Source organism: Pavona decussata, unplaced genomic scaffold (assembly GCF_977016875.1).
Source record: "Pavona decussata unplaced genomic scaffold, jaPavDecu1.1 SCAFFOLD_207, whole genome shotgun sequence".
NCBI lineage: Eukaryota > Metazoa > Cnidaria > Anthozoa > Scleractinia > Agariciidae > Pavona > Pavona decussata.
In genome coordinates, this window is record NW_028145612.1 from 1,406,038 (window position 1) to 1,431,493 (window position 25,456).

A 25,456-nucleotide genomic window follows, 5' to 3' on the forward strand; every position below is an offset into this window, starting at 1 on the left:
GATTTCATCAAAACAATAAATTCTTCAAACTTACTGCTATCGTCAAAATATGATTTTTTTAAAAACACCGAATTCTGCAAATTTGAAATCACCAAAATGACTTAACCATCAAATTGCAAATATCATGTAATTTTAAATCAAAATGCCTGAATGGCTTGATGATTAAACTGCCCTTTCTCTAGTTCAGCTGATTTTCGGTCTTTAAATTTCAGATTAATACACTGGTTGCTCAAAGTTGAAACTGGCATCGTCACTTAAAAAAAAATTCTGATTGAATTATAAATAGCACTATCTGGAATGTGAGGACGCGTACAATTTCCAAACAAACATGTATTAAATAGTAAGAACAAAAAGCCCACCAAATGCCAACTTTGCAAACATGGCTGAACAGTGGATTCAGATCAGTAGATTCAGATCTTCTAGATTCATGACGTTTCCCTCACCCCCTCTCCCATATTGTAATAGAATATAGAAGCGACAACTCGTCACCCTTATTGGCTTCCGTAGTATACTGTTCACTCGACTGTGGGGTGCTGTAAATTTCTCTGAACTCCAAATAATAATAAAATAATAAAAAAATGTATTTGCACATTTGCTAAGCTACCGGGGTTACGGCTTATCTGCAAGACCATCGTAGGGAATACCGTTTTGTTCACAAGTATGGGGAGGGGGGGGGGGGGGTGCCTAAGTTGAGAGTCTTAGTTGCAGGCAAGTATTTACGATTTGAACTATCAATACACACGAAGGTTTATTCGCGTTATTTCACTGAATTGCGGTTAAGCTTTCCCATGATTAGTCTGCGAGTTTGTTTAAATTTTCCCCCAAAATCAGAGCTTCACTCGGGGTGTGGCTTATCTGCCCCTGTTTACGGCACATTAAGTACCTATTAGTAGAATAGCAAGTTAAAAAAAAAAAAAATCCATTACTCTGTAATTTTTCGTGTAACCCGTGAGATGATAAATAATAAAAAAATCACTCCATTTAAGTGTCAATGTACGTAACGCAAAGAACACATTGGGGATACTTTCTAGATCGAATTGGAATTTACCAGTGTTGGTTTTTGAGGAGAGGGGAAATCCGGGTTACTCGGAGAAAAACCTCTCTGAACAAGGACAAGAACCAACAACAAACTCAACCCACATAAGACGCCAAGTCCGGGAATCGAACCCGAGCCACATTGGTGGCCAGGTAGACGAGTGCTTTCACCACTGCGCCATTCATTATAACCAAAACTTGTGTTTATGACACCGAAAAGTCGTTCCGTTTTATCGCTTATTTTTATGGTGGAACTGTATTTCTAAATTTAATCTTATAAGTAAAAATCTACAACCATTTTATCGTGAATTCTATTATCTGATTGGCTAAGCTTCCTACTATTTATTTTAACAATAGTGTTTCTGCTAAGGGACAATCGGCTGAAACAGAAATTGGATACGTGCTAGTTTTAAGAACATCAAATTTCCAAGACCAATAGTTCCGACGCAAAAACACTATTGATTTTATTGTTCAGCAATATATGTCGTCTTCTGCACAAGAGTAATCTAGACTGGCATCTCGAATTTACAGCTTACTAATTTGACCTTTACGGTGAAACGCTGAAATGAAAAAGATGAATGAACAACGTACAGAATAAAACTGAAATGAAAACAAACTGCTTCTTAATGAAATGAAAGAATAAATGGGATGGACACTATGCGCTTGCAGTATCTCTCCTCGGATGAACACTGCAGTATATATAGTGTGTTTATACATGTATCACATCACATGATCAATTTAAACCAATCATACTCCAGAGAAAATTTAGTGGTGAGCTATTATCTGTGATAATGAGCAGCAAATAGGTGCTTGGCTCGTGCAGCCGAGGAGCAATCTCATATGCCGAGTTCTCAGGCTCTTTGGCCAGTGGTTGGTCGCCAGAGAGACTCTGGGGAAATTGAAAAAACTAAAATTTTGATTGGCTGCTCTGTAACAGCTTGCACTGTTTTACTGCAGTGAAAAAATTCCAGTTCCCCAGAGTCTCTCCTGGCCTCTGCTGGCCAAAGAGCCTGAGAACTCTGGGTACGAGATTGGCCGAGGGTTGGGTTACGCAGCTCAGCAAGAGAGGTTTACATGTAAATGTATGAGATGTTGATTTTGTCCATCAGTTTGGGAATGCCATATTTAAATTAGCGAAGTAAGCATTGGTTGGAGTCGATGCTAGTCATATTCTGAACCAATTGTAATGCTCATTTCCTTGCCAATAATATCTGTCTGGTGGAACCACTTGTTTGTGTCAAGAACAACTGCAATCAGAGAATTGAAAAAGTTTAAGAAAGTGATTATTCTAAGTAAGTGTTACAATTTCTCTATTACTGTACAAAAAAATTCTTGTACAAGATTGTAATGAATGGCCCCATTATATCTTTCACAAATTATTAAGGAAAAAAAACGTAGAATGTTTATAAAGAAAGTTAAGGGGTGGCTGGAGGCTTTAAGTAAAATCAAGAAAACGTAAAACTTGAAGTTTTCCTGAAAGTATCAATATTAAATTATACATACAACAACAACAACTTTATTTGTACCTAAATTAAAGAATTATATTACAAAATTAGGATTAATAAAATAGAAAAATGAGTACATGGCTGTCCAGAATAACCATAATGGGCTAATTAGAAGCTGGACAACTAACCTTAGACAAAGCATATACATGTATATGCCTTGTCTGAAAAGCAATAACTACAGGTTGTTGGTTTTTTTTTAGTTTAAATAATAAAAACATGTATAGTGATAATTTGTACATACTTATCTCCCCTGAATTCACAGTCACTTCAAGTTTTGGATCACAAACATGGGCACATTCTGGAGGAGGCTCCAGGGTCCACTTTTTTGTTCCCTTTATTTGGGCCTGCCAAGATGGGTTCCCTACAGCATCAATCTGCAGAACAAAAGGCAAACAATCGAACTTACAGGTCTTAGGATCAGAAAACAACTGAAACTCACAATTTCAGCTTTATTGTTTGCTGACTCATCACTGTAACATTGAAGGGCTAGCTGGAAAAAAGGATGCAAGTGACAAAAAAAATGGCTTTAGAATCCAGATCTCTCTACATTCACACTAATCTTCAAATGTCATACAGGCTGCTTGGCATGTTAGAAAATAAGGTAGTTCTGTGCTCAACATATTTCTTTTGTGATGTAAAGGCTTGAAATCAACAAATGAGCTTATGACATTTACTAAAAAAATTCAACAAGCAAATGAATTAACACAAAAGAAGCTGACCTGATGCCTACATGTAGTTATTTTGTGTTGTTTGACTTTAAAAAGAGAAGAAAAGAAACGATGCATTTTGGTGCTCATATATGTTTCATATAAATAAAATTATTTTATTTACACTCATTTATACTGTATGGAGCTTCTGAGTTGGTGGGTATAGCAAGTGACAGCTTGCACTCTTTGTAAACGTAAAACATTCAGTGACAGCACATAATAGTTCAAGACCATTTCAGCTGTTTCATTTCAATGAAATTCAAGCAGAGTTTAAGTCATCAAGGGTACAGGTAAGAACCGATAAAGCATGTCAACTTGTAGGTAATGAAATAACAGAAACTCTGTGCTCTCCCTGACCTGTTCTTAAATGGAAGACAATTAAATGAATGCAGATACCTGTAAGCCATACCTCTATCTTTGTGGTGCAAACTATGGAGATTGCTCAAGAGAAGGGGAATTTAACAGCTTACAAAACAGAAGAGACTAGTTAATATTCTTTTACAGTTTTGGGAAGGATATATCATACTGAGTTTAACTCAAATTTGGTCTTCCCATTTTGTCTTAAAGGAGGTGACTAAGAGGCTGCTTATCTGCCAGTTTTTAGGCTACTAACTTACATGCAAATGAGCACCATATCCAGGACAGCCCATAAACAGCCAGTCTGTTTTGCTTGATTCTGATGTCTCTGGTAGAAAGTACGGCATTTTGTAATGTTTACGAAGTTCATTTGCTGCAGATGAGTCACAGTTGCTCCTGTTGGTCAGAATGAAGTATAATAATTATTTATTATGACAATTTACAAATTAATGTGACACCCAGATAAGAGCAACCATTCTTGATCACGATCTTATTTAGGTGACTTAAGAACTCCCAAGTTTGAAACCATACTGGGTACAATAGTGTCAATCTATAACAGTACATGCATGTAGGTCATAATATGTTGGGAAGGTTATAAGTTGAATGTCACTAAGGAATAAAATGTAAATGACATTGATCTAATGGTATTAAGTTCTTATACATCTCCTTGGCTTGAATTACATTATGTGGGAAATTGCTTTTAAATTTGTAAGTTTATTTGTTGGTTCCTCCCAGTTCCTGAATGACTGACACATGCATACAATGCATGCATGACAAAATTCCTTTGAAACCCAACACTGACGACAATGCCAAGAGAAGGGGAAGAAATGAGAAATACTGTTGTATTTTCTCAAACCAGGGTGGCACTAAGGACGGTGTCTACTTTTGTACTTTTGCTACTGCGTATACTGTACGTTCTGTGCATCTTACAACCGAGAATGTCAGTTTTCTTAATGGTGGTGCCTTCTAAAACAGAGATATTTTTGCATGGTTTATAACTATGTGGGAAAAGCAGATCTTGGCATTGGTTATTGGAATCTGAAAAGAAAATTAGGGGTAACCATGCATTTTTCAGAGATAATTAAACTTCAATTTGGGAAAAAAGTTCCATACAATGTTTTGTATTTTGGCGCTTTTTAGAGTTATTGTTGCTTAACTCTAAAAAATGCATGGTTACCCCCAATTTTCTTTTTGGATTCCATTAGCCCTTGCTAATATCTGCTTTTCCCGCTAGTCATAAATAGGGCAAAAATACTTTGGTATTACATGAAGTACACACCCTGCTTAAATCAAACCAGTGGCCCAAAGTTGTTCAACGAGCAGATATCTCTATCCAGTGGGTAAATCATTACCCAACAGATAAAGTGTACTCCAACCAATACATTCCTGGATAGCAACCTATCCGTTGGATAGGTTTATGCAGCGGATAAAATGTATTAGTTGGAGTACATTTTATTCGCTGGATAGTGATTTCAGTACACTTGATGTTATCCAGTCGATATAAAAACGGTTATCCAGCGGATAAAACGTACTCCAACCAATACATTTTATCCTCTGCATAGTGATTTATCCACTGGATAAAGTTATACACTCTTTGAACAACCAGGGCCAGGTGTTTATGCAGGGACTGGCATTTACATGCATATTATACTAAGTGAATTTTTCACCATTAGTTCTGCAAAATTAAGGCAAAATTATGGAATGCCTCAAACGAATTAATGAAGAAACACGGGAGATACAATGTACCCTCAAGATGATTCAAAGGACAGAAAGGTCACAGAGGCATGCCACTAAATATATTCTCAAATTGCCTTTTTTTCCTGCACAGTTTCTTACATGGATAGACTTAAATCTTTGGATCTGCTTCCATAAACGTTCTGACACGAGTATCTAGATATGGTGTTCTTTTTCAAAATCATTCATGGTCTCGTATCGGTAGATCCATCAATTATTCCTAAAGCTTGCATCACGAGGCCTATCAGATCTTCATCTAGTGGTGCTATTAAATTTGCAGAGCCTAAATGTCAGACAGTAACTTATAAAGAGTCCTACATCATCAGATGCATACACATCTGGAACGTTGTTGCTGATGAACTGAACCTGAGCCCTGAATGATTTTAAACACTGGCAGTGGTAGAGTATTACAAAACCGCCTTAAGTAATTACGACTGTGAAAATCCCCGCACTTTTAAGTCTCTTTCTTAAATGCGATAAGTATTGTAGTCTAGCTTGCTCAGCCTGTCTTGTGTTGCTTTTAATTTTGTGGTTATGTATTTTAACTATTCTTATATTTTTTTAATTTTCTTGGCCCGCAGTTACTGGCTCACGCTGTTGCTTTGTTTGATTACCTGAATGTATTTACATTATGTTCGCGAAGCTCATAAAATAAAATAATTATTAAAATAAATAAAGGACAACAATCTTTACAATACTAGAAAGAAAGTTCACTTAGTGGGTATGCCGAAGAAAAGTTCTCATGAATATGATTTGAAAGAGATTGAGATGCTACCTAATACGGCCAAGTTTTCATCTGTTTCAATTAAAAGTAAAATTGCAAATGGCAGCTTTTAGAACTTTAAATTTAATTATCAGTTGATAAACTTCTAAGAAGTACTTGACAGTTCACAGTGAAGAAATTATGCTTTGACAAACAGATTGAATAATTCAATGCGAAGGAAACCAGAGCAGAGGTCACAGTACAGTGATTACTGGTGCATGACGCTGCAGACTTTGTTGAACCGATGCCTAAGCACTACTACTGGTAATTGACTAATCGACCTGGCAAAAAAAAAAGTTAAAGGTTTGATTGTCAATTTTTACTAAAACTTTTCATCTAGGAAAGCTTTGTTTCTGTTTGCAACTGGGTTGTCAGATTTGTATAAAGTGGGAACCTAACTACCATACAGAGGATTAAGCATTTGATAAGAATTTCCTCATGTTTTATACGGACGCTTTGATCCTCATGTTTTTACCTTTAATTTGGAGACAGAAACCGTTTCTACACTGACTATTTTTCAATAGTAAACGTGAGTCAGATCCCCTTATCTGTATCTGTCAGTGTTGCCCAGCGCCCAGCATTCCGGTATGATTTCCAGTAACACAACGATAAAATATCACACAGTCTTTCTGAATAAAACTATTCAATTATTTCAATTGTGAAGGGAGGATTAAGTTTTAAAAATCTGCGAAGCATACAATGGGAATAAATAAGGCCACATTAAGCATCCCGCGAAAATGCCATTAGGGGCATCTTGCTTTGGAGTGCTTTTTGTTTGATGATGGACAGCTTTGAAACATCTTGTACATATTTTTCAGGATTTCACCCATATAATTAAGCTACAACTTTTTAGTTACACAACTTGAAGGGCTTAGTGCAAGAAAGCTGTAGTATATACATTTTTGGCTGCTCAAAATCAGCTGACTCTTTGCAGGGCAAACAAAAATTCAGCATTGTGTGTGTGAACAAAAGGCCTATGCAGTATGGTTTACAACAGAAGCTATAACCTGCAGGCCCCAGTTGTTCAAAGAGCAGATGACTTCATCCAGTGGATAAATTGTATTGCTTGGAGTACATTTTATCTGCTGCACAGCAACTTATCCACTGGATAGAGTTATCTGCTCTTTCAGAACAACCACGACCAGGTGTACGGGAAGTGTGAATGTGTAATTGGTAAGTGTGTAGAAAATTTCTTCACACTTACCAATGACACGTTTGAACACAGGATTATCTTGACAATAAATTATTTTTCAAGCCAGAGCTATTCAATACTGATATAAAAAGGATGCACTCCCAAAAGTATTAAATATTTAAAATGCTTTTGTCCTCTATGGTCTCAGTGAAAACGTATTCCTACTGTTAAAAAGTTCCATAAATTATAATAACAGATGTTTTGGCACCTTAGTTAAGTCAACAATAAGACCGAGTGATGAAAAGGATCAACAGGTTTAATTTGTATGACCATGAAAAGCTACAAGAAATTTTCTTGAAATCTACGGATGTAGTTGACCGAGATTTTGATTTTTTAAACAGTAATAAATCAAACTTTTACCCACTTGAGATAAAAAAAAAAATACCTTTAAAATTTCAAGACACTGATTGCGCGAAAAAAGGAAACTTAAAAGGAAGTAATTGTCAAGACAAATTAAGTTGCAAAGATGAGGAGACATCTAAAAGATTATAGGCTTGAAATATTGCAGATGGTCGAGGCAAGATATTGAAGTTTAAAAATGTTTTGGCGAGTCTTATTTTAAATAATAAACCGAGCATTTAAAACAATTTATTGCTTTGCATATGACGCAATTTTGTTTTGTATCCCAGTGGAGTTCAATTATAATCAACAGACTTGGTAACGTGTTTAATTTTCAAGTGAACAAACATGACACACGTGAATGCTCTCAAGATTCTCTTTGAACTCAACATGCCTGCACCCGCTCTACAAATAATATCAATAAATTATTACAAAGATACTTCAAAAAACTTTCTTACCATCCAATGTACCAGGGTTTCCCTTCCATGTTTGCGTCTTTTTCAGACATGTTAAAAACTTCTTTCAGCGAAGTAAAGCTCGTCTTGTATGGAAAGAACTGGCACTTTTGGTCCTCGGATAACAATACAGGGCTATCGGGACCATAAATAGACTTGAAATAGTTGAAACTGAAGAACTGTGAAGCTGTCCAACCTTTAGTGCCATCTGTAATCACAACAGGTCTCGCCGTGTAAGCATATTTTCGCACGAACTCGTCCCTGCTCAAAGCAGAAACTCTGTCGACTTTATGAACTTCCTTACAAAGGCTGCAATTTACCGGTGGTCGAAACATGTCCAAAATAATCTCGGGATAAGGAATAAGGCAGATATCTTTTTCCATGTCAAAGTCAATGACATTTTGAATGAACCTGTACAACGACTGATGCGTTACCAAGTCTTGTTGATAGAGGACGACTCCACAGAGAACTCCCAGCAAGCCGAACACTATACTCGCCAAAACAAAGCAGGAATTGGTCAAACGCTTTTTGTGGAGAGTTTTCATGGCTGCTATTTTCGAAAGCTGTGAATCTTTAAGTCCTAATTCTTTGGCTTTCTTACGCAGGGCTCTAAAAGCCTCGGTGATTTTCTCAAGGTCAACTCCCTGCTCCTTTTCGGTCGCCATCCTTCGTCTTCTTGGCAGGTAGACTAACAGCCTGTCTCAAGGCGAGGGGAAGGAGCGAGGGAGGGGAGGGAGGATATCTTTCCAAAGAGCAACCGCTGACCATTGCCGGTTTTGTCACTGTCACGCTATTAAGAAAAAAATCGAAACCATTCCAATAGATCAGATGAAGTCAAGAAATTAATCCAAGTCTCAGGTCTTTGCGGTATTCCGTACTCGAGCTATTTGGCAAAATGTTCAACACAAATTTATAGAGCTCAGTACGGAGACGCCTCTGAGCTGAGCGGGGTACAAGCATGGCGGCCGGAAATAGGAAAAAAAAAAACATCAGGAGTTTATTTTGCCAGTAAAGAGGTTTGTTTTCTCTTGTGAATTTTCCAATGTTTAGACAAACATTTCTCCTCAAACTTCAATTGTTTAGGATGCTGAAAATCACCCGAAGAGTCATTTCTAAGATACGGAACAGCTCTGTCACAGCCGTCCTCCTGAGTCACGCACTGATGTCACGCCAGATGAACTCGAAAATTGGAACTGTTCTATTTTCAAAAAACTCAAAAGGAAGCACGATATTGGGGTAAGAAATTGTGAAAGATATATTTTAAGGTAATCTTTCCTTGACGGAAGGTAAAATTTTGTAGGCCTCCCGGTTTTGAACTTTAGAATTTGGTGACGCTACGTGTAAAAGAAGAATTGGTGGACTCCTCAGCTCTGCTTAACGAAAGACAAGCGTTTTTATGACCTCTCCAATCATTTATTTCTCTTCAGGCCATATTTTGCCAAATGATTTGTATAAATTGAATTTGTTTTGTTATATCTGTATTTTTGTTTGATCTTGGAAAGATGCTATTAATCCCCCTCCCATCCCCCTCCCCCAACACCAACTTGAGGCAAAGGAGGAAGTAACTACAGAAATCGGAACAAAACTAGTTTGATTACTCCTCTTAGCTGCCAAGTTGCTTTACTTGTAGCACTTGCCAGTCAAAATTCGGTTGATGCATAATTGACATCTACTTTATATTCACATATGTTCTTCTTTTAATATTAACTTAAATAACTAGTCCTTAAGTTGGGATTTAACAATTGTAGTGTTTATGTGTCGGTGTTGAGGTGGTTAACTACAGAAAAGAAAGGATATGGGGCACATTTTTATCCGTTCAACCTTAGCATCAAGGAACGAGATCTTCCAAGTAGTTTCTTGTTCATCCTCGTTCAGTGCCTTCTAGGTGAAGACAAAGCGAAATTCTGCTGTTTGCCTTCTTTACAAAACGCACAAACAAAACATACAAACTGGTAATTAAAAAGTTTCGATTGAATCTAAAATAGGGAAGACTGAACGCCTGATTCTATAGGATGGATCATGCCGACAAACTAATATTTTTCCAAAAAAAAGAAAAAGAAGTGAAAATTGCTTGAGAGGTAAAACGTCATACAATTCTACAAGGATGCGGAGAGAAAATTCGAGCTTTCACTACAAGAGAAACATTTTTCGTAGATATGTATTATTCAACAAAACTGTCCAATTGCAGCACCAAGATTTTAAGAGTGCTGGGATGTATTCGCTCATTTGATTTTGATACTCCTGGTCAGGTGTGATCTGATCCCTGTCATCTCGCCGCCATACCGGTTTTGCTCGTTTGCAACGGGTAGAACCTGTTAGAGTAACCAAAGAAACGAGTTAGGTGACGAAAAATGAGAATGGCGGTTAGTTTCTTGGGCAACACTTTCCGCTGATTCGTTAAAGCAAGACGTGTACGATTTTTTTAAAAACCGAAAGCTCTTTCCCTTACTTGCGTTACAATAAACGAGAACGTAGATACGAGATCATAATAATTCGGGTAGAAGTCACAAAACGGCTTGAATTTTTTTATCATTACTGAGAGGTTCAAACTTCGTCGAATGTAGCCCCACAGCCATCAGCCCACCTGCTACTCGGCTTTGAAGATATTGTAATGCAAACAAGAAATGTTATCAATGAAAAGGGGTTTTAAGGAGCTTATACATGAAGCCTAAAATCACAGAAAAAAAATTAATATCATCGTCACCTTTCAGCGACAGTCAAGAGTTTTTCTAACATACCTGACTCTTTCGCTTAATCTTAGCTTTGTAAAACTTCTTTCTGTGTTTAACGCGAGGATTACGAAGCTCCTTTTTCTTCTTGGCAGTAAGACCCTTGTTTTGAGATATCTGCGACAAAGAGAAGCGTTGAAGTAAGCAACACTCCGGCTCACTATAGATATTGGAGATGATAATTTTGAGTGCTGAGCCCGATTGTTCAAAGGATAGGTACTTTACTTTGAGGTTACAAATATAAGTGACAATTTTTAAAGTTAGCAATTTTCACCCCTACAAATTTAGCAACTGATAGACCTTTATCACTCGGCGGCCATGTTGAGTCTCAAGGGAGTAAAAAGCTTCGTTTTTGCACGGTAAGCCTCGTACTGAATTCGCGTTTGGCCGAGGCCTGCCGTGCAAAAACAAAGCTTTCTATTCCCCCGAAACTCAACATGGCCGCCGAGTGATAAAGGTCCATTGCTTTAGCGATTACTTCGACTTTGAGATAATCCAGCAGTCTAAGTTAAACGGCTGCTTATCAGTCACCCTCGTTAAAAAACGAAAAACAAAGAGCAAAAAACAAGGGGGGGTGGGTGGGGAACAGCGTATGGGACATACAAGATATCAGACCTCTTGGTTATTAGATGTAATTACCAAGAAGAGCAGAAACGAAGCTACAGGTTTTTTTTATGTTTAAAAGGCTTCCAAAACACAAGCGAGCACAAAACAAAAAAGGAAGAGAAAAGAAAACAACGCTAAAAAGGAGAGGAGAGGACAGAAGAGAAGAGAAAATGAAGACGAAATTCTAACCTCGTATGTGATTCCTCTTTTTCCCTCCTCCATGTCGTCCTCGTCCGCCTCCTGCTGTTCAGTAAATCTGCAATCAAAACCAAACGAGCTTCAATCAGATAGTCAGGTGAAGACGATGACTTAAAGGGGAAGTATCATGGAGTTTTTGATATCTTTTGTTAAAAATGATGAAATAAGACTTTCAATCAGCCGCCAAATAATTATAGAATGACGAGAGGAAAGAAATCAACTCAATTCTTGAAAAGAACAACTCGTGATCTGTTCTAGCGCATTTTGGAAACAAAAATGCGAGAACTTGAAAAACATTAGCCTAACATTTTTCAAGTTTCATTCCATAACGGGCTACTCTGTCTCTGACCAGAGGCACTAATCGACAGTTTTATTGCACTGGGGTGATAATTTATAACAAACTCGACAATTATTTCGTTGTTTCTGCTGACAGACAAACATTTTTGGGTTTTGAAATGACAGCAAATTTGCGTGATACTTGCCCTTTAACGTTTGGACTTTCGTTCCAAAGTTAGAAATAAACTGACCTGAAGGCAGCTTCCTTGGCTTCCTTTTTCTTTCTCTTTTGAAGTTTAACAGCTTCGTAGTATTCCAGTGGGTCCATTGCTCCAGTCTCACCTTCTCCCTTTCTTTCTCTTTTCTTCGCTTTCTTTTTTCCTTTTAATTGCTCCTCCTTTCAAAACATCAAAATACAACGCATTGATAAAGAGGAATTTGAAGGACTGGGTATAATCAGTCCTTCAAATTGGCACAGTCCGTTTGCAAACTGAACTGCATAGCAACTGAAAGGACGTTCAAGCAAACCACTCTTCAAGTCAGTTTTGGTTTGAAGTTGGCAACACATACCTTGTCTTTAATGCTACTATCGGGGGTTTTGACTCTGGTACCAAATTCCACGACGTCGTCGTCATCATCATCATCATCATCATCATCATCGAGTAGAGTTGACAGTTTTGCAGGTCTTTTGGAAGGTTTCTTGGTCGTTTTCTGATCACGAAAAAATGGAAACTTTTAAAGATCTTTAAATGTTTTCTTTTAGTTAAATAAATAGAAAACGCGCACTTGTCCTTAAAAAATGTGTAGTATACAGCTATTTCGATTAACATTGCAGGATTAATGCCTCAAGCTCACCCGAACACTGAAAAGTAGTCTGGTTAGCTACAATTTATTTGTTCTAATATCATTGTTATTTCGCGGTGATCACTGAAACATTTGATAAATGTTTCCCTTCGTTATTGCTTTCTGTAGGTGGAAGCCATTATCCGTCGATTCTCCACAACACCTTGCGGTCTAACGTTACTGGAATGGCTGTATCGTAGCATTTAAATCGTACCTCAAATAACATTTCACGATAGAACAAATATCAAATACAGGGTTACACAATGTTACAGAGTGTACAAGCTTTGAGGCTTGAAGTTTCCTGCAGGGCTATGTAACCTGAGGAGTTATCACTGAGCATCACAGAAGCTAGCCTGCAGAACAGGCGTTACTATTATTATTATTATTATTATTATTATTATTATTATTATTATTATTATTATTATTATTATTATTCTCTTTTTTTGGCGTTTTTCAGGCGAGCGGATCGAGGCAAGCGCGAGGCGAACGCGGAGCGCGAGTCACGCGCGTGTTTCGCAGGCTACACAGAGGAATAGAAACTGGCAGAGACCCTGGAGGGGTAAATTTATTTCTGGAGAAATAAAAACAACAGCATGCAGTGTCTAGCACAGGTATTTTACTAAACCAATTATGCAAATGTATGAAAGCACTAACAGTCTAAATTAATACCTTGCTTTGGACACTTTGGAAGTTAAACTCTTCTTGTGATCCTGTTCAAATATAAGAAGAATAGATATGAAAAGAAACTAGAAAAATAAGGAACAAAAGGGAAAATTCTATTATAAAAAGTGACCCTTTTATATGTGATGATGTATCACTGAGTTTTAACGAAGTATATGAAGTATATAATTATTTCATAAAATTAATAGTGTTCAAGCTTTTTGTTTTCCCACTGGGTTACAGTAACAAGGGGAATTTCGAGCGAAACTTTCACGAATGTTCTCGTAACTCCATGAAACCAAGGAAATAAAGTGAACTGTTTTCATTATGAAATAAACCACGTCGTGCAAAATAATGAACCATGCTTCAAAACTTAACAAACACCTTTAAAATGAGACTAATTTTAAAAATCCAATAAGCCACACAATAAGTGAACAAACGCGTGAGAGAACAACAACACGAAGAGAGTGTTTTCATGGTGGTCAATTGTTGTAGGAGCCAAACTATAAAATATATTTGCATAAAAATAAACTTTATTTCCCAAGTAAAGGGAAATCATTCTATTGCTTCTCCCTTCCAATATGGCCGCAGTGAGCGCATTCTATGGCTGCACAAGAAATGCACTTAATTTGTGGTACAAGAAATCATGAAAAATCACAAACAATATCTCACCATTTTGCTCAGTGATTTGGCTTTGCGAAAGAAGCAATTCCACCTCTGGTTTCAATTTTTCATCTAAAGGTTTCAGTTCTGTGATCAGCTTCAGTAAGAAAAAAGTACTCAGATAAGATTGTATAGAAAGTATAATAAATTAAATTATCATTCAAACTAGGCCGAGAAGAATATTAACAACAGATTCGCTGTAAACTAACCTTTTGATATTGCACAAGTCGTTCCATCACTGGATGATCCCTCACAGACATTTTTTTGGCCTTCAGCAAAAAGTAAAACCCAATGTTGATACAGTAACTACAAAGGAAAAAAAACATGTTCATTCAATACTGTAGTTTATTTCGTAGTGCAGCTGATACCAGTGTGTCTTCTGCTATGACAGTGGCAAAATTAAAGGCACAATTATAGGTGGTTTGCATTAAAGCCATGACCTCACATGTAAACCATCAATAGCCCATTGGTATATCTTTAAATTATATTCTGTAAATATATACTAATCAACCGCACTACCCGCCTAGATTAGCCTATGCTATTTGCGGGCTAGTGCATTCTTGCCTTACCTTCGTGAAAAATGTGCTTTAATAAATTGAATTGAATAAATTGAATTGAATTTTACAGTTGTGTGCTAAGTGACCTAGACCTGGATTGTAAGCGAGGCTGGGGGTGACCTTGTTTTGATACAAAACTCACTGCTTTTCATACACCTGTATGTGAAACAAGGTCACCCCCCAGCCTCGCCTCCAATCAAGGCCAGCTCACTAAGCACACAACTGTAAAATGGCCTATTGAGGCTTTGGTAGCACAAACTGTAAAGTTTGTGAAACACTCTACATTGTTTTGCTTACATACAAAAACAGCGGAAATTCTTCCTTTTTCTTAAATGACAGTCAATGTATATATGGTAGAATCTGATGATATTTGAAGTTCTTACTTGAGGTAGAGTTGATGCTTCAGTTCAAGGTAATTTGCTCCCTGTAACAAACAAGAGTGAAATATTTTTCAAAAAAGTATTCACAAAAGCCTACTAGAATAAGAAAATTCTTTCAATTGTGCATAAATGCTTAAAAAGACAATGTTCACAGGATAACAACTGGCGATCTGAAGTATTTACAGTGTTAAGGATAATGTGTTGCAAAACACCTTCAGAATTCCAATGTCCTGTGTTCCAGAAACCCTTCCCAAGGGAATGTTTTATGGTTTGAATACACACAGGCCCTGCCCTATGAAATATTCTGGTTAAGCTTCAGACATTCCTTTAAAAATTTTAGTTTCTGAGAACCCTCCCACTGACCGTCCTTGGTTGGGGTGGGATAAGTATACATATGTAATTAATTTATTTTCTGCTCCTGTACAAATTTCAAAAGTGACACTCAACACCCCTCAATATAAAATTTATAGACTGCATAAGCAAGTATTGTCATGAGTTTTTATTTCTTTTCCCATGAAAGTTGAGATATAACAAAGTAAAACAAACAAACAAACAAACAAACAAAAACAAAAATTGGTGAAGAGCCCCACCATATGACTAACATTTAAATACCAGTAGCTCGTTATTATGGTACTTCTCTTTGGCTAAAACAAAACCCATGGATATGTTGTCAGCTCAGTTTGCTTTTAGTTTAATTTTTTCAAAGTAGCTTGAATTTTATTTTCCTTTGTTTTGAAATCATTATCATAAGCGGGAAACAAAAAAAGTTAAAACTGAACCTGGTTTAAAACAAAACAAAAAATTAAATTCAAACCACAACAGATACATTGATTTTCTTTACTTGAAACCCTGTTAATACAATGGCAATGTTTTCAAAATGTTTCACAGTTGTGTAAGCAACATTATAAGTGGTAGGAAGAGACAGAAAAGTGCAAAGGGATCTTGGCAAAAATTGAGTGTGAACTAAACAGCAAAAAATCATCTGTAGGTAGCAATATCAACGACTTTAACATCCCTGCTAGTACAGTACAACCAAATTTTTTTTATGATCTGTCAGTGGTCATATTAATTAAGTCATACTCTACAGTATCTTACATGTACAGTGTAGTATGACCAAATATTAAGTACCTCTTTAGGAATCTGGCCAGCTCTTGCCATCTGCACCAATGGATGAAGCTTTTCTATTACTTCTTTCAGCTATTTTAGAAATAAAAAATGCAGCTCAAGTTTTAAAATGTACTTTGGTAAAGTAAAACATTCAAAAAATTAATGTTATTACTGTATTGCAGACTTTCCTTTATCCTTGTTTTGTAGGTCAAAGATTCTGCTCATAAGAGGAGAAATTAACCCTTTAACCTCTAGTATCAAAGAACAAATTCTCATATCTTGTCCCCTAACAACTTTTCTTATAAAGTTACTGGGGAGAAGTTATTAAAATATCAAGAATATTCGCCTTGGGTGATCATATCCTTAGTTCTTGTGACTTCAGGGGTTGAATAAGTATTGATATTACAAGGAGAAATTTGATGCTGATCACTGTTAGGGCTTAAAGGGTTAAACAATCATCACAAGATAGCAAAAGAAACCATCCAATTCAGAGAACAACCATGGCAACCTACATTGTAAAACTTCCGTTTTGTTGACGGTTGGATTTACCAAATTTAAGACAGCAGGCACTTGCAGCCATGTATACAGTACTGCACTACACAACATTACAAGTGCATGTAGATATCTTTACCTTTGACTTTAACTCATCCATAAGATGAAGAAGTTCTGGCGAGTCTTTCATCAGTATCTGTTAGAAGAATTTCAATGCTCATCAATACAGTCAAACCATTACTAATGAGGACACCTCTCCTACAAGAACACCTTGAACAACATGTCCTCAAGAGTGTTCCCTAACAGAGCATTTTGTTGTTGCTGATTTTTCGTGTTAGAAATTTGTAAACACTGCTACTGCGCACAACTCACCAAAGCTAAACTCTAGTCCCTACATGTAAACTGTCTAAAGATCATGTCAAGATCACATCAACGTAAAGCCCTCCCTATAATAATTATCCCCCCCTCCCCCCCCCCCCCCACCCTCATCTGAAAGTCAAGGAAGTCAATTGTTTTGGATAAACCTTACCTCTCTAGGTCAACATTAATGCACATGATATTAAACTTATTGGATAGGACCTAACAATTTATTAATATGTACCTGAATCTTTTCTGCCTTAGACAATTTTGAAAGGTCTTGCACAATCCTCTCCTGAAAAAGAAATTTTACAATACACCTGGTAAGACAGAGTTTAGGGTCTACTTGGCAAGTTGTTCCACAGACACTCAGCTGAAGCTTGAAGACAACTTCCATAAAATCCCTTGAGTAGATTGGTTTTGATTGAGCTCAATTTACTGGCCACTTTTCAGCAGAAATTGAGCTTCAAATTAAAGCACTTTAATTCTTACTCCCTCTTCTTTTTAGAAAAGTGGTTAGCACAACAGTGCAAACTTTTGTTTGAAAGATCAGAAGGTTGGTGATTTCAAGACTGGTGTCTGCATTGTGTGTTGCATTGTTTCTTGAGACAAGAAACTTACATTAGTGACACCAGATTGTCTCTCTATACACAGATGTACATGTACACTGTAGTAATGGATACTGTCATTTTAACATAAGGGTAACTTTGCAAAATGCTGGGGTGGGTGGAGGGGGAAGGACTATCTGATGAATTAACATCAAGTACAGAGGGGTGTACAACATTCCTAGTGTTACGTGTCATGTTACAGAAACTGGTATCACGTGTGGGCTGGGTGGGCTGCTTGCAACTGATACAGGTCTATTTTTTGTAGCTATTTCTTTTGCAGGTGTTGCATCTATCAGGGCTAAGCAAGCATGTGATGTTTACGGTACTTGCTGGGCCATGAGAATCAAGACCCCTGGCTACTTGTTAAATTTATTTAACCTGAGTGGTAACCACTGGTTCATACAAGACAAAAATTTAACAGTGGCAAATTATAAACCTTATTCAAAGTGTGTTAGAAACAAACAAACAAAGGTTATAGGGTAAAAAAACAAGCCCGTGGCCCTCAACAAAATAATAAATAAATAAATAAAAAATAAAAATTGAAAATTAAAAATAACTAAAAAAAAAATAAAGAAAAAAACCACCTGTGGCCCTCACTAAATTTGAATCTCATTTTTTATAATAAAGTAAAACAGGAAATAATAAATTATTTTTTATTTACATGTACAGTATTACAACAACACTTCTTCACTGCATGTAAATTAAACAAATAACAATAATAGTAGAACACAAAAATTCAGTTGTACATGAAAGTGAATCATAAAATACATGTACATGTAAGTTCAATTAGACAATTAAATGTATAAAATAATCAAACAAAGAGTCACAATTGAAGGGCTGAGAGTATTTTTGGTTTTGGTCAAGAGTGCCTGAATGTTTGCATCTCACCTTCAATTTAGTCAGAGAACATTGTCCCATGTGTTTTCTGCTGGTTTCTGTTTTATTTTCAAGGAAAACAAGGCCAAAATATCAATTCAGAGAAAGAAAAGCAAAGAAGAAAGTGGAAAAACAGACCTACGCTTTGGAGCAAAAAGAAAAAAAAAAAAAAACGGGTGTAACATTCTTTCATTAAATAATTTGAAGGCCACATTGCAGAGATCCAGTCACTTTTGAAAAAAAATGGACCTAAAATTTGACATGTAAGCCAGTGCTCTCAGCCTTTCAATAAGAGTAAAAATTAAATAATTGTTAATAAATAGTTTTCTATACCTTGTCCAGATCATCTTGTTCCTTGTCCTTCTTTTGGGTTGGTTGTGGAAGCTAAAAGCAATGTACAGAAAGAAGGCAGATGTTTTTTAATCATAACAAATCACAGGCTTTAATATTATTAATCATTCCGTCATGAAAGCCAACCCAAGTATTACAAAGTTAGTTTGCTTAATACAAGGATGACAAAAGAATTGTTACTAACTCTGGAAAAGCTTACTAGACAATTAACCAATTTGTAGCCACAAGTAATTCAAGACATCTTACGGTTATTAATTTCTTAACTACACCAGCAAGAAGGGGCTATGTCTAATTTTGGGTTAAGTTTTAATAAAAAATATTTTTATCTAATGATGAAATTCTGGAAAATAATATTATAAATAGATGTGAGTTTCTTGCCTAGGCCATACATGTACTGAGCAATCCAAAGTAACCCTAATTGTTGAGTCTTCTGAGATTTGGATTGCCCCTCATTTTTGGCGTGTGACCCGCAAAAGTTGATTCAAGAAATTTGTGCCTGTTGTAGTCCAGATTTTTGGGGGTTTAAAAATTTCCAACTGGTTTGATTGTTGTTTTCTTATGCCTCAGATTATATGGTAATAAATACTGCACAAAGAAAAATAAAATTGCACTGGTTTGAAAAATTTTAAAACAAACAAACAAACGAACCAAAAAAATTAAACCACAACATATCCACCCCCCCCCCCCCCCACAGCAATGCCAAAAACAATAATTGAAATCGTACTTCAAATTGATCTGCATCAAAATCTTGTTCTTCTAGGGAAGCAGCCAGTTGTCTTTGTAATGCCAATGCTTCTTCTTCTTCCTCTTCTGCCAGTTTATCCATCTCTTCATCAGAGCCTGACATAAACAACAATGCCAGCAGGATGAATGAATGAATGAATGAATGAGTGAGTGAGTGAGTGAGTGAGTGCGTGCGTGCGTGCGTGCGTGAGTGAGTGAGTAAAGAAAGAAAGAAACAATGTAGCAAAATAATAAAAACGTTAGCATATGCATAAAGAAATGAAAGCTAGTCAGAGAGTAAAATTGAATACAACACTAACCTGCATATTCTTCAACAATATCAGCATCATAGAAAGCAGATTTCTTTTTCCCCCAGGACTTCTGGCTTGGAAAGCCTAAATAAACAACATTTGACATTAAATTAACTAGACAAGTCCAGAACAGGCTGTACTGCAGTAGATTCCATAAACCATTATGAATTCATACATTTAACAGCCACAATTGGAGACCACTGAACTGAACCATTGCTGAGAAAAAAGGACTTAAACTTTACAATAGGCAATATCTCAATGCAATTTACATGTACCATGTACCTACAACCTTAGCCTGATGATTAGTATGATGGTTTACATGTAGCACTTACCTTTCTCCATATCCTTTTCATTTTCACTCTCTTGTCCTTCCTAAAAAAGTCAAGAATACAAAACAATGCAGTCATTCACCTTCATTTTAAACCTCCATGGAATGCTCAGTGGAAGTTACAAGAACAAGAACTAAAGCCCGAAGGTTCTTTACAAAACCAAGGAGCAAGAGAAAAATAATTACATGTACATTTCCTGACAACATTTTGATGCAAAATTTATTGTTATTTGTACGTACACTGTTTGCAGCATTTCCCTGACTAGAGCTTCACTGTATAATACATGTACATGTTTGTATACTGTATTCTTGGACCTTGAAAAACATTTGCTTTCGCTTTGACGTTTCCCTGGTGGTGGCAATAATGTTGATAACTTTAGAGTACCTCATCAAGCTCTTCATTTTCTTCTGCACTATGATTGTCTTCGGGGGCACTACCATCGTCATCATCATCATCACTGTCGTCGCCGTCAGATTCATCAATATTGAGTGCCATTACTTCTTCATCCTACAGAAACCCACTAGCATTAATCTTCATGTACACTGCTTACAATTCAACAACAAGAATAACAATTCTCTTCCAACCCTTGTTCCAGAAGGGAATAAAATGTAACTACAGTATGTAAAGTGTACCTGTTCAGATTCATCACTTGATTGCCCCTGTCTATCCTTATTATAAGCTGTACTGTCAAGTAGAATCTGAAACCAACAGGAAACTGATGTACATTATCTGAATGAAGGCAAGTTCACCTACATGTACAATGAGCATCGTCAACTAGCTTCTGTGGCAGTGGTACAAAAGGACATGGTCTAGACTGCTTGTACCACATTGATCTTGATGATGTTTCTGTAGTATTTTCAGAGTTGTGAGAATGTGCTAACTGACGACAGAGTCATCTTCAACTGGACCACATGTGCAGTGGATACCCCTACACTGTAGACAAGACATCTCTCATTTTGGTTCTGTTTGATTGAGTAACTTGATAGATTTAGCAGGTTTATTGCTGAGGAACGAAATATTATTTATGTTTTCATCTCAAACTGGCATCACCAATTTTGACCTTCAATCTTAAAAGAAAGTTTCAAGAACATACAGTCATACAATGTATGTGTAGCAAATAATACAATTGAGTGGCCACGGAAAAATGATGAACTTGGTAATCCTAATCAAGATGGAATTTAAGAACTCAAATTGCATTAAATTTGGTGTAAAGTTACAAAAAAGGCTTCACAAAATTGTACATAGTTAATAATTAAAATTAAAGTAACATAATTTAATATAGCAAGTACCTTCTCTCTTTCAGCATGAAATTTATCAACATCGTCATGAAAGTAGTCATCTGAAGTCTGTAAATGATTAAAACAATAATATCACTATTATTTACTTACTTTTTACATATGCATGTAACAGAATTGAATCATGATGAAAGAAGCATGTTTTTTATATTTATTGATCTCTGAGTAGTTACACGGAATGCCCGCAGGGCAGGCTGTGTCTAGGTTTGGGTCGGGTATCTTTTCTTTTTTTTTTCTTCGTCATAGTCAAAAATTGCCAAATTAATTTATGCATTAAAATATGTCCTCTCCTAGTAGGGATGTATTGTTCTGATTGTCTTCAACAAAAGCAGGCCAATCAAAATCTATTATTCGGGCACATATCACAAGAGAGGGGACCCACTCATCCCTTCCTGTGTGAGGTCAAATCATTATTTGATTTATTCATTAAATCTACATTAAATTCTGCCCTCTCCCAGAAGGGATTTATTGTTCTGATTGTCTTGAACAAAAACAGCCCAATCAAAATCTATTATCGGCGTGTATATCACAAGGGACGGGACCCACTATCTCTACCTGTGTGACGTCAAAGCAAGTCATCATTTCGAAAAGTTGTTTTTGTTCAATGGCGGCCACATGTATGAAATTAAGACTTTGATCTGACAGCATTTTCAGAGAGAAAACAAACCTTTTTCAAGCGGTAAATTGAAATAATAACTTCTAGGTAGTACTCAACAGTTAAAATGGTGGAAATTGGGAGAGTTCACAGGGAAGAAATTTCGCTTTCAAAAACAGATCGAATAATCAATGCGAAGGATTAGAGCTAGAGGAGGCCAGACCAGTTCAGCGGGGTCATGACGTTATTGCAGAGTTATTCCTGGTATGATTCCTAGTAACACAACGATAAGTATCACGCAATATATCTGAATAAAACCATTCAGACAATTATTTCTATTGCCAAGGGAGGATAGTTTTTAAATATCTGCGAAACATACAATGGGGAATAATTGGGGCATTAGTTCATTAAGCGTTCCGTGATAATGCCATTAGCCGGGCATCTTGATGTTACTTACAGTTACATGTATGTGTATGGACCCTTAAGAAGGACTGCTTACATGTATGAAATGATTTCACTGAATTGGGTTTAAAATTAAACTGAAAAGTTAAAAAGAGAACCTGACTGCTTTTCATAAAGTCAAACCTCTTCTTGGGTGTTTTGCATACAATATCATTCATGTGGCAAAATGTGTGGGAAAATACCACCTAAAAATGTTTGTACTCAACTTTACCCTACAGGGAGGAGAGGATTCTGCCCATAGTGACTTTGAATATAAATAACTTTTTTTATTATTTGAGCAAATGCCCTGAAACTTCAGGACTTTTTCAGAAATTTATCTGGGAACAATTGGATGTGGTCAGTTGGTGTTGACTGATGTTGACATTACCATGGCAACCAATCTTTGATGGGCAGTTTTTTAGAAAATAGACATCATAAATTCATGTTTGCAGATCTCAAAGTAGAAATCTTTGGATGTACCATCTGTCCTCCAAGTCTCACTGGCAGAAACTGCTCCCTCCTCCACCCACCCCACCCCTTCCCCCAAATGATGACAATAGCAACTGCTTCAGTCTAAGGTTTACTAGCCAGATTACATGTATTACCTTCTTGGCCACCAAGACTTCCAGCAAAGTCAAAATCTAAACAATACTCTACCATCTACCTACAGTGTAATATTATGTAACTATCATAATCATTATGTTAACTACCACAAGAATAAACACTAAAATGGGAAATAGTAAAATTAATGAGTGAATTAATTTGTTTTTTGACTTACAGGGTCTGGTTCACTATACCCTAGTTGCTCCTTGTGGTCATCTTTTGGCCTTCTTGGCTGACGTGTCCTTTATTGGATGCAAACAAATAAAGACAGCCATGTTAACATTTTAGTAAATACAACCCCTTTGGGCAGGTGGTATATGCCCAAGGCTGAAATATTGCCTGAATAATGAATGATTGGCTGAGAAGCAAAGTTCCAAGAGCAAATGTTAATTTTGCAGACAATCTTCAGTACCAGTAAGCCAGAAGAGGGTTTATTTATTTTATAACCCTCTGATTAAATTATTGCAAAATAATTTCCTCTTAAGTAACTGTGGCAAAACGGGAAGCCACCTTGTTTCTCTTCAGCTGCTCGGAGGTGAATAGTACTTGGCTAATCACCTCCGAGCTAAGCCAATCAGCACGCGCGAAAAGTACTACTGTATTCACTTGTGTGGTGTGTACTAATCAGGGCTCAATGTTAGCGACCAGCTGGTCGCATATGCGACTAGATTTTTTATTTTGCGCCTGAAAAATTATATGTGATCGCACTCACGCGCCTAAAAACGCTCAAGTTCAGTGCGCCTGAATCGGGGCCACTTTGATTCCTCACCTGACAGTTCCCGTGTACTCTGCCTGATTAAACACGAAACAGAAGCTTGAAATAATAAATTCAAATGTGGATGTAACGCAATTAGGTTCCACATAATAAAGTTACACCGTTTTTCTTGCATCAGTGTGTGTTTTAATTGTTGTTTCCCCAAGTCCATTTCTTGTCCGTGTTTCAACCCACCCCAGACTCTTCTCGGCTTTGTGACCGCACCGCTGACACGTACGAGTGAAGGCAACCTTCTGAAACACGTGCTTCTGGCGCAATTTAGTTCGCTTTGCCGATATCAAAGAGTCAAGAATGTCTAAAAAATCTGGGTTAAGAGACTTTTTTTTCTTCAAGGCAAGCACAAGTGTTACGTATTTCCTGTGAAACAATGAATTTTATTTCAGTTAAGTCAATGCGCAGTCAACGATGTAATTTATTCTCTTTTTCGAAATGCTCATTTACAAAAAGACAATTTAAATTCTCAAACAGCTGGCTGCTGCCTTCCAACACATTTGACCCAACTACAGCAGTTGTGAAGTGGTTAAACAGTGGGCAGAGATCAAGGCAACCTAACCTTGCCTACTGGAAGTGGCCAGATGAATTAATTTCAGTTGGTGGTCCGTGGGACTTGAAGAATTTCGTCTGATCGAGAGGATTCAAAGACATTATTCCTTATTTCTTCTTTAACGTACCATAACATGTAATATTCTAAAAAATGTAACAGTATTATTGCTATCGCAAATGTACAGTAAGGGACTGAAAGAAACAAACACACGATTGAAATAAGACATTACCGTGCTGTTAACGATCGGCAAGCAAAAATAAGCACAAGAAATGAACAACGTTTCGGTGTCGTTTTGACACTTATCAATGATCACTGATAAAATATCTGAAGCTTCTGATTTTTGTTTTTGGTGCTACCAGTATTTTAAGTTGTACATGTGCTCCTAAAATTTTTAGCTGCGCGCCTAAAATTTCGGCAGTGCGCCTAGAAATTTACACCTGGTAGCACAGGTGCTCCCAAAGTCAAAACAAACTTTGAGCCCTGCTAATCTCTAACATTTGAGCTCAATTTACTTCTCACACAATACATGTAGTGTAAAATCCAGAAAAGTCTAAGATAATTTTTCACCCAAACTCGTTTCAATACTACATGTACATCATCATCATGAATATTTAAATTTGTGAAATTAAATGAAATGAATTGTGCTTCAATGTTGTCTGCTGAAAGCGCGAGAGGGTATCCTATGTCTTGATCTACAAAAAGGTGCAACGGAACACAAAGGGAAAAGAAGATTAACTCACGATATCAACATAAATGGCAGAGTAAAAGAAGGCTTGTTCCCACGTGCACAAAATTCGCTAGTACAAAATTTATATTTACACCCACTTTTCTTCATTTACAACAATTAAAAGTGTTTAAAATCGCTATAAAACTTGCCTCTTTGATCGAGCCATCACATTCCTTATATGTTATCCGTCCTTCTTCAGTTTTTAAACAATAAATTGAAAGATACTTTGATGTGATTTTAAAAATCCTCAAACACTAAGGAATCCGCCATATTGTCAAAAAAAACTAGGGGGATTGGTGCGAGTTGCGTAAAGGCATACAATT

General features: G+C 36.7%; 2 protein-coding genes across 3 annotated transcripts; both read right to left on the reverse strand.

The window, feature by feature from the left end:
* Positions 1-731: 731 nt before the first annotated feature.
* On the reverse strand, positions 732-8,799 carry LOC146460825 (bifunctional arginine demethylase and lysyl-hydroxylase PSR-like). The gene is made up of 4 exons (XM_085087855.1): positions 8,091-8,799; positions 3,865-4,000; positions 2,782-2,914; positions 732-2,282 (listed from the first exon to the last, which is right to left on the reverse strand). The coding sequence occupies exons 1-4, from the start codon at positions 8,750-8,752 to the stop codon at positions 2,197-2,199; spliced, it is 1,017 nt and encodes a 338-aa protein (XP_084943981.1). The 5' UTR covers positions 8,753-8,799; the 3' UTR covers positions 732-2,196.
* Positions 8,800-10,292: 1,493 nt separating this feature from the next.
* Positions 10,293-25,410, reverse strand: LOC146460826 (something about silencing protein 10-like). 2 transcript variants are annotated; one of them, XM_085087525.1, is made up of 21 exons: positions 25,283-25,410; positions 23,263-23,329; positions 21,443-21,499; positions 20,786-20,851; positions 20,538-20,660; positions 20,157-20,196; positions 19,834-19,908; positions 19,515-19,630; positions 18,773-18,823; positions 17,200-17,250; positions 16,738-16,794; positions 16,128-16,196; positions 15,003-15,043; positions 14,272-14,368; positions 14,072-14,159; positions 13,409-13,449; positions 12,467-12,607; positions 12,148-12,293; positions 11,612-11,678; positions 10,826-10,933; positions 10,293-10,399 (listed from the first exon to the last, which is right to left on the reverse strand). In XM_085087525.1, exons 1-21 carry the CDS (start codon positions 25,297-25,299, stop codon positions 10,310-10,312), a joined length of 1,608 nt encoding a protein of 535 aa, XP_084943651.1. In that variant the 5' UTR covers positions 25,300-25,410; the 3' UTR covers positions 10,293-10,309. The 2 variants fall into 2 exon arrangements, with proteins under 2 accessions (XP_084943651.1, XP_084943652.1); XM_085087526.1 differs by lacking the exon at positions 17,200-17,250.
* Positions 25,411-25,456: the final 46 nt, after the last annotated feature.

Excerpts from the sequence above, each read along its gene's own strand:
- LOC146460825 (XM_085087855.1), bottom strand. The coding sequence starts at position 8,752 with ATGGCGACCGAAAAGGAGCAGGGAGTTGACCTTGAGAAAATCACCGAG. Across the intron at positions 4,001-8,090 it reads AAACCCTGGTACATTGGATG|GAGCAACTGTGACTCATCTG; the intron begins GTAAGAAAGTTT and ends TCTGACCAACAG. Across the intron at positions 2,283-2,781 it reads TGTGAATTCAGGGGAGATAA|TTGTTCTTGACACAAACAAG; the intron begins GTATGTACAAAT and ends CTCTGATTGCAG.
- LOC146460826 (XM_085087525.1), bottom strand. Across the intron at positions 16,795-17,199 it reads CTAAGGCAGAAAAGATTCAG|ATACTGATGAAAGACTCGCC; the intron begins GTACATATTAAT and ends TTCTTCTAACAG. Across the intron at positions 12,294-12,466 it reads ATAGTAGCATTAAAGACAAG|GAGGAGCAATTAAAAGGAAA; the intron begins GTATGTGTTGCC and ends ATGTTTTGAAAG.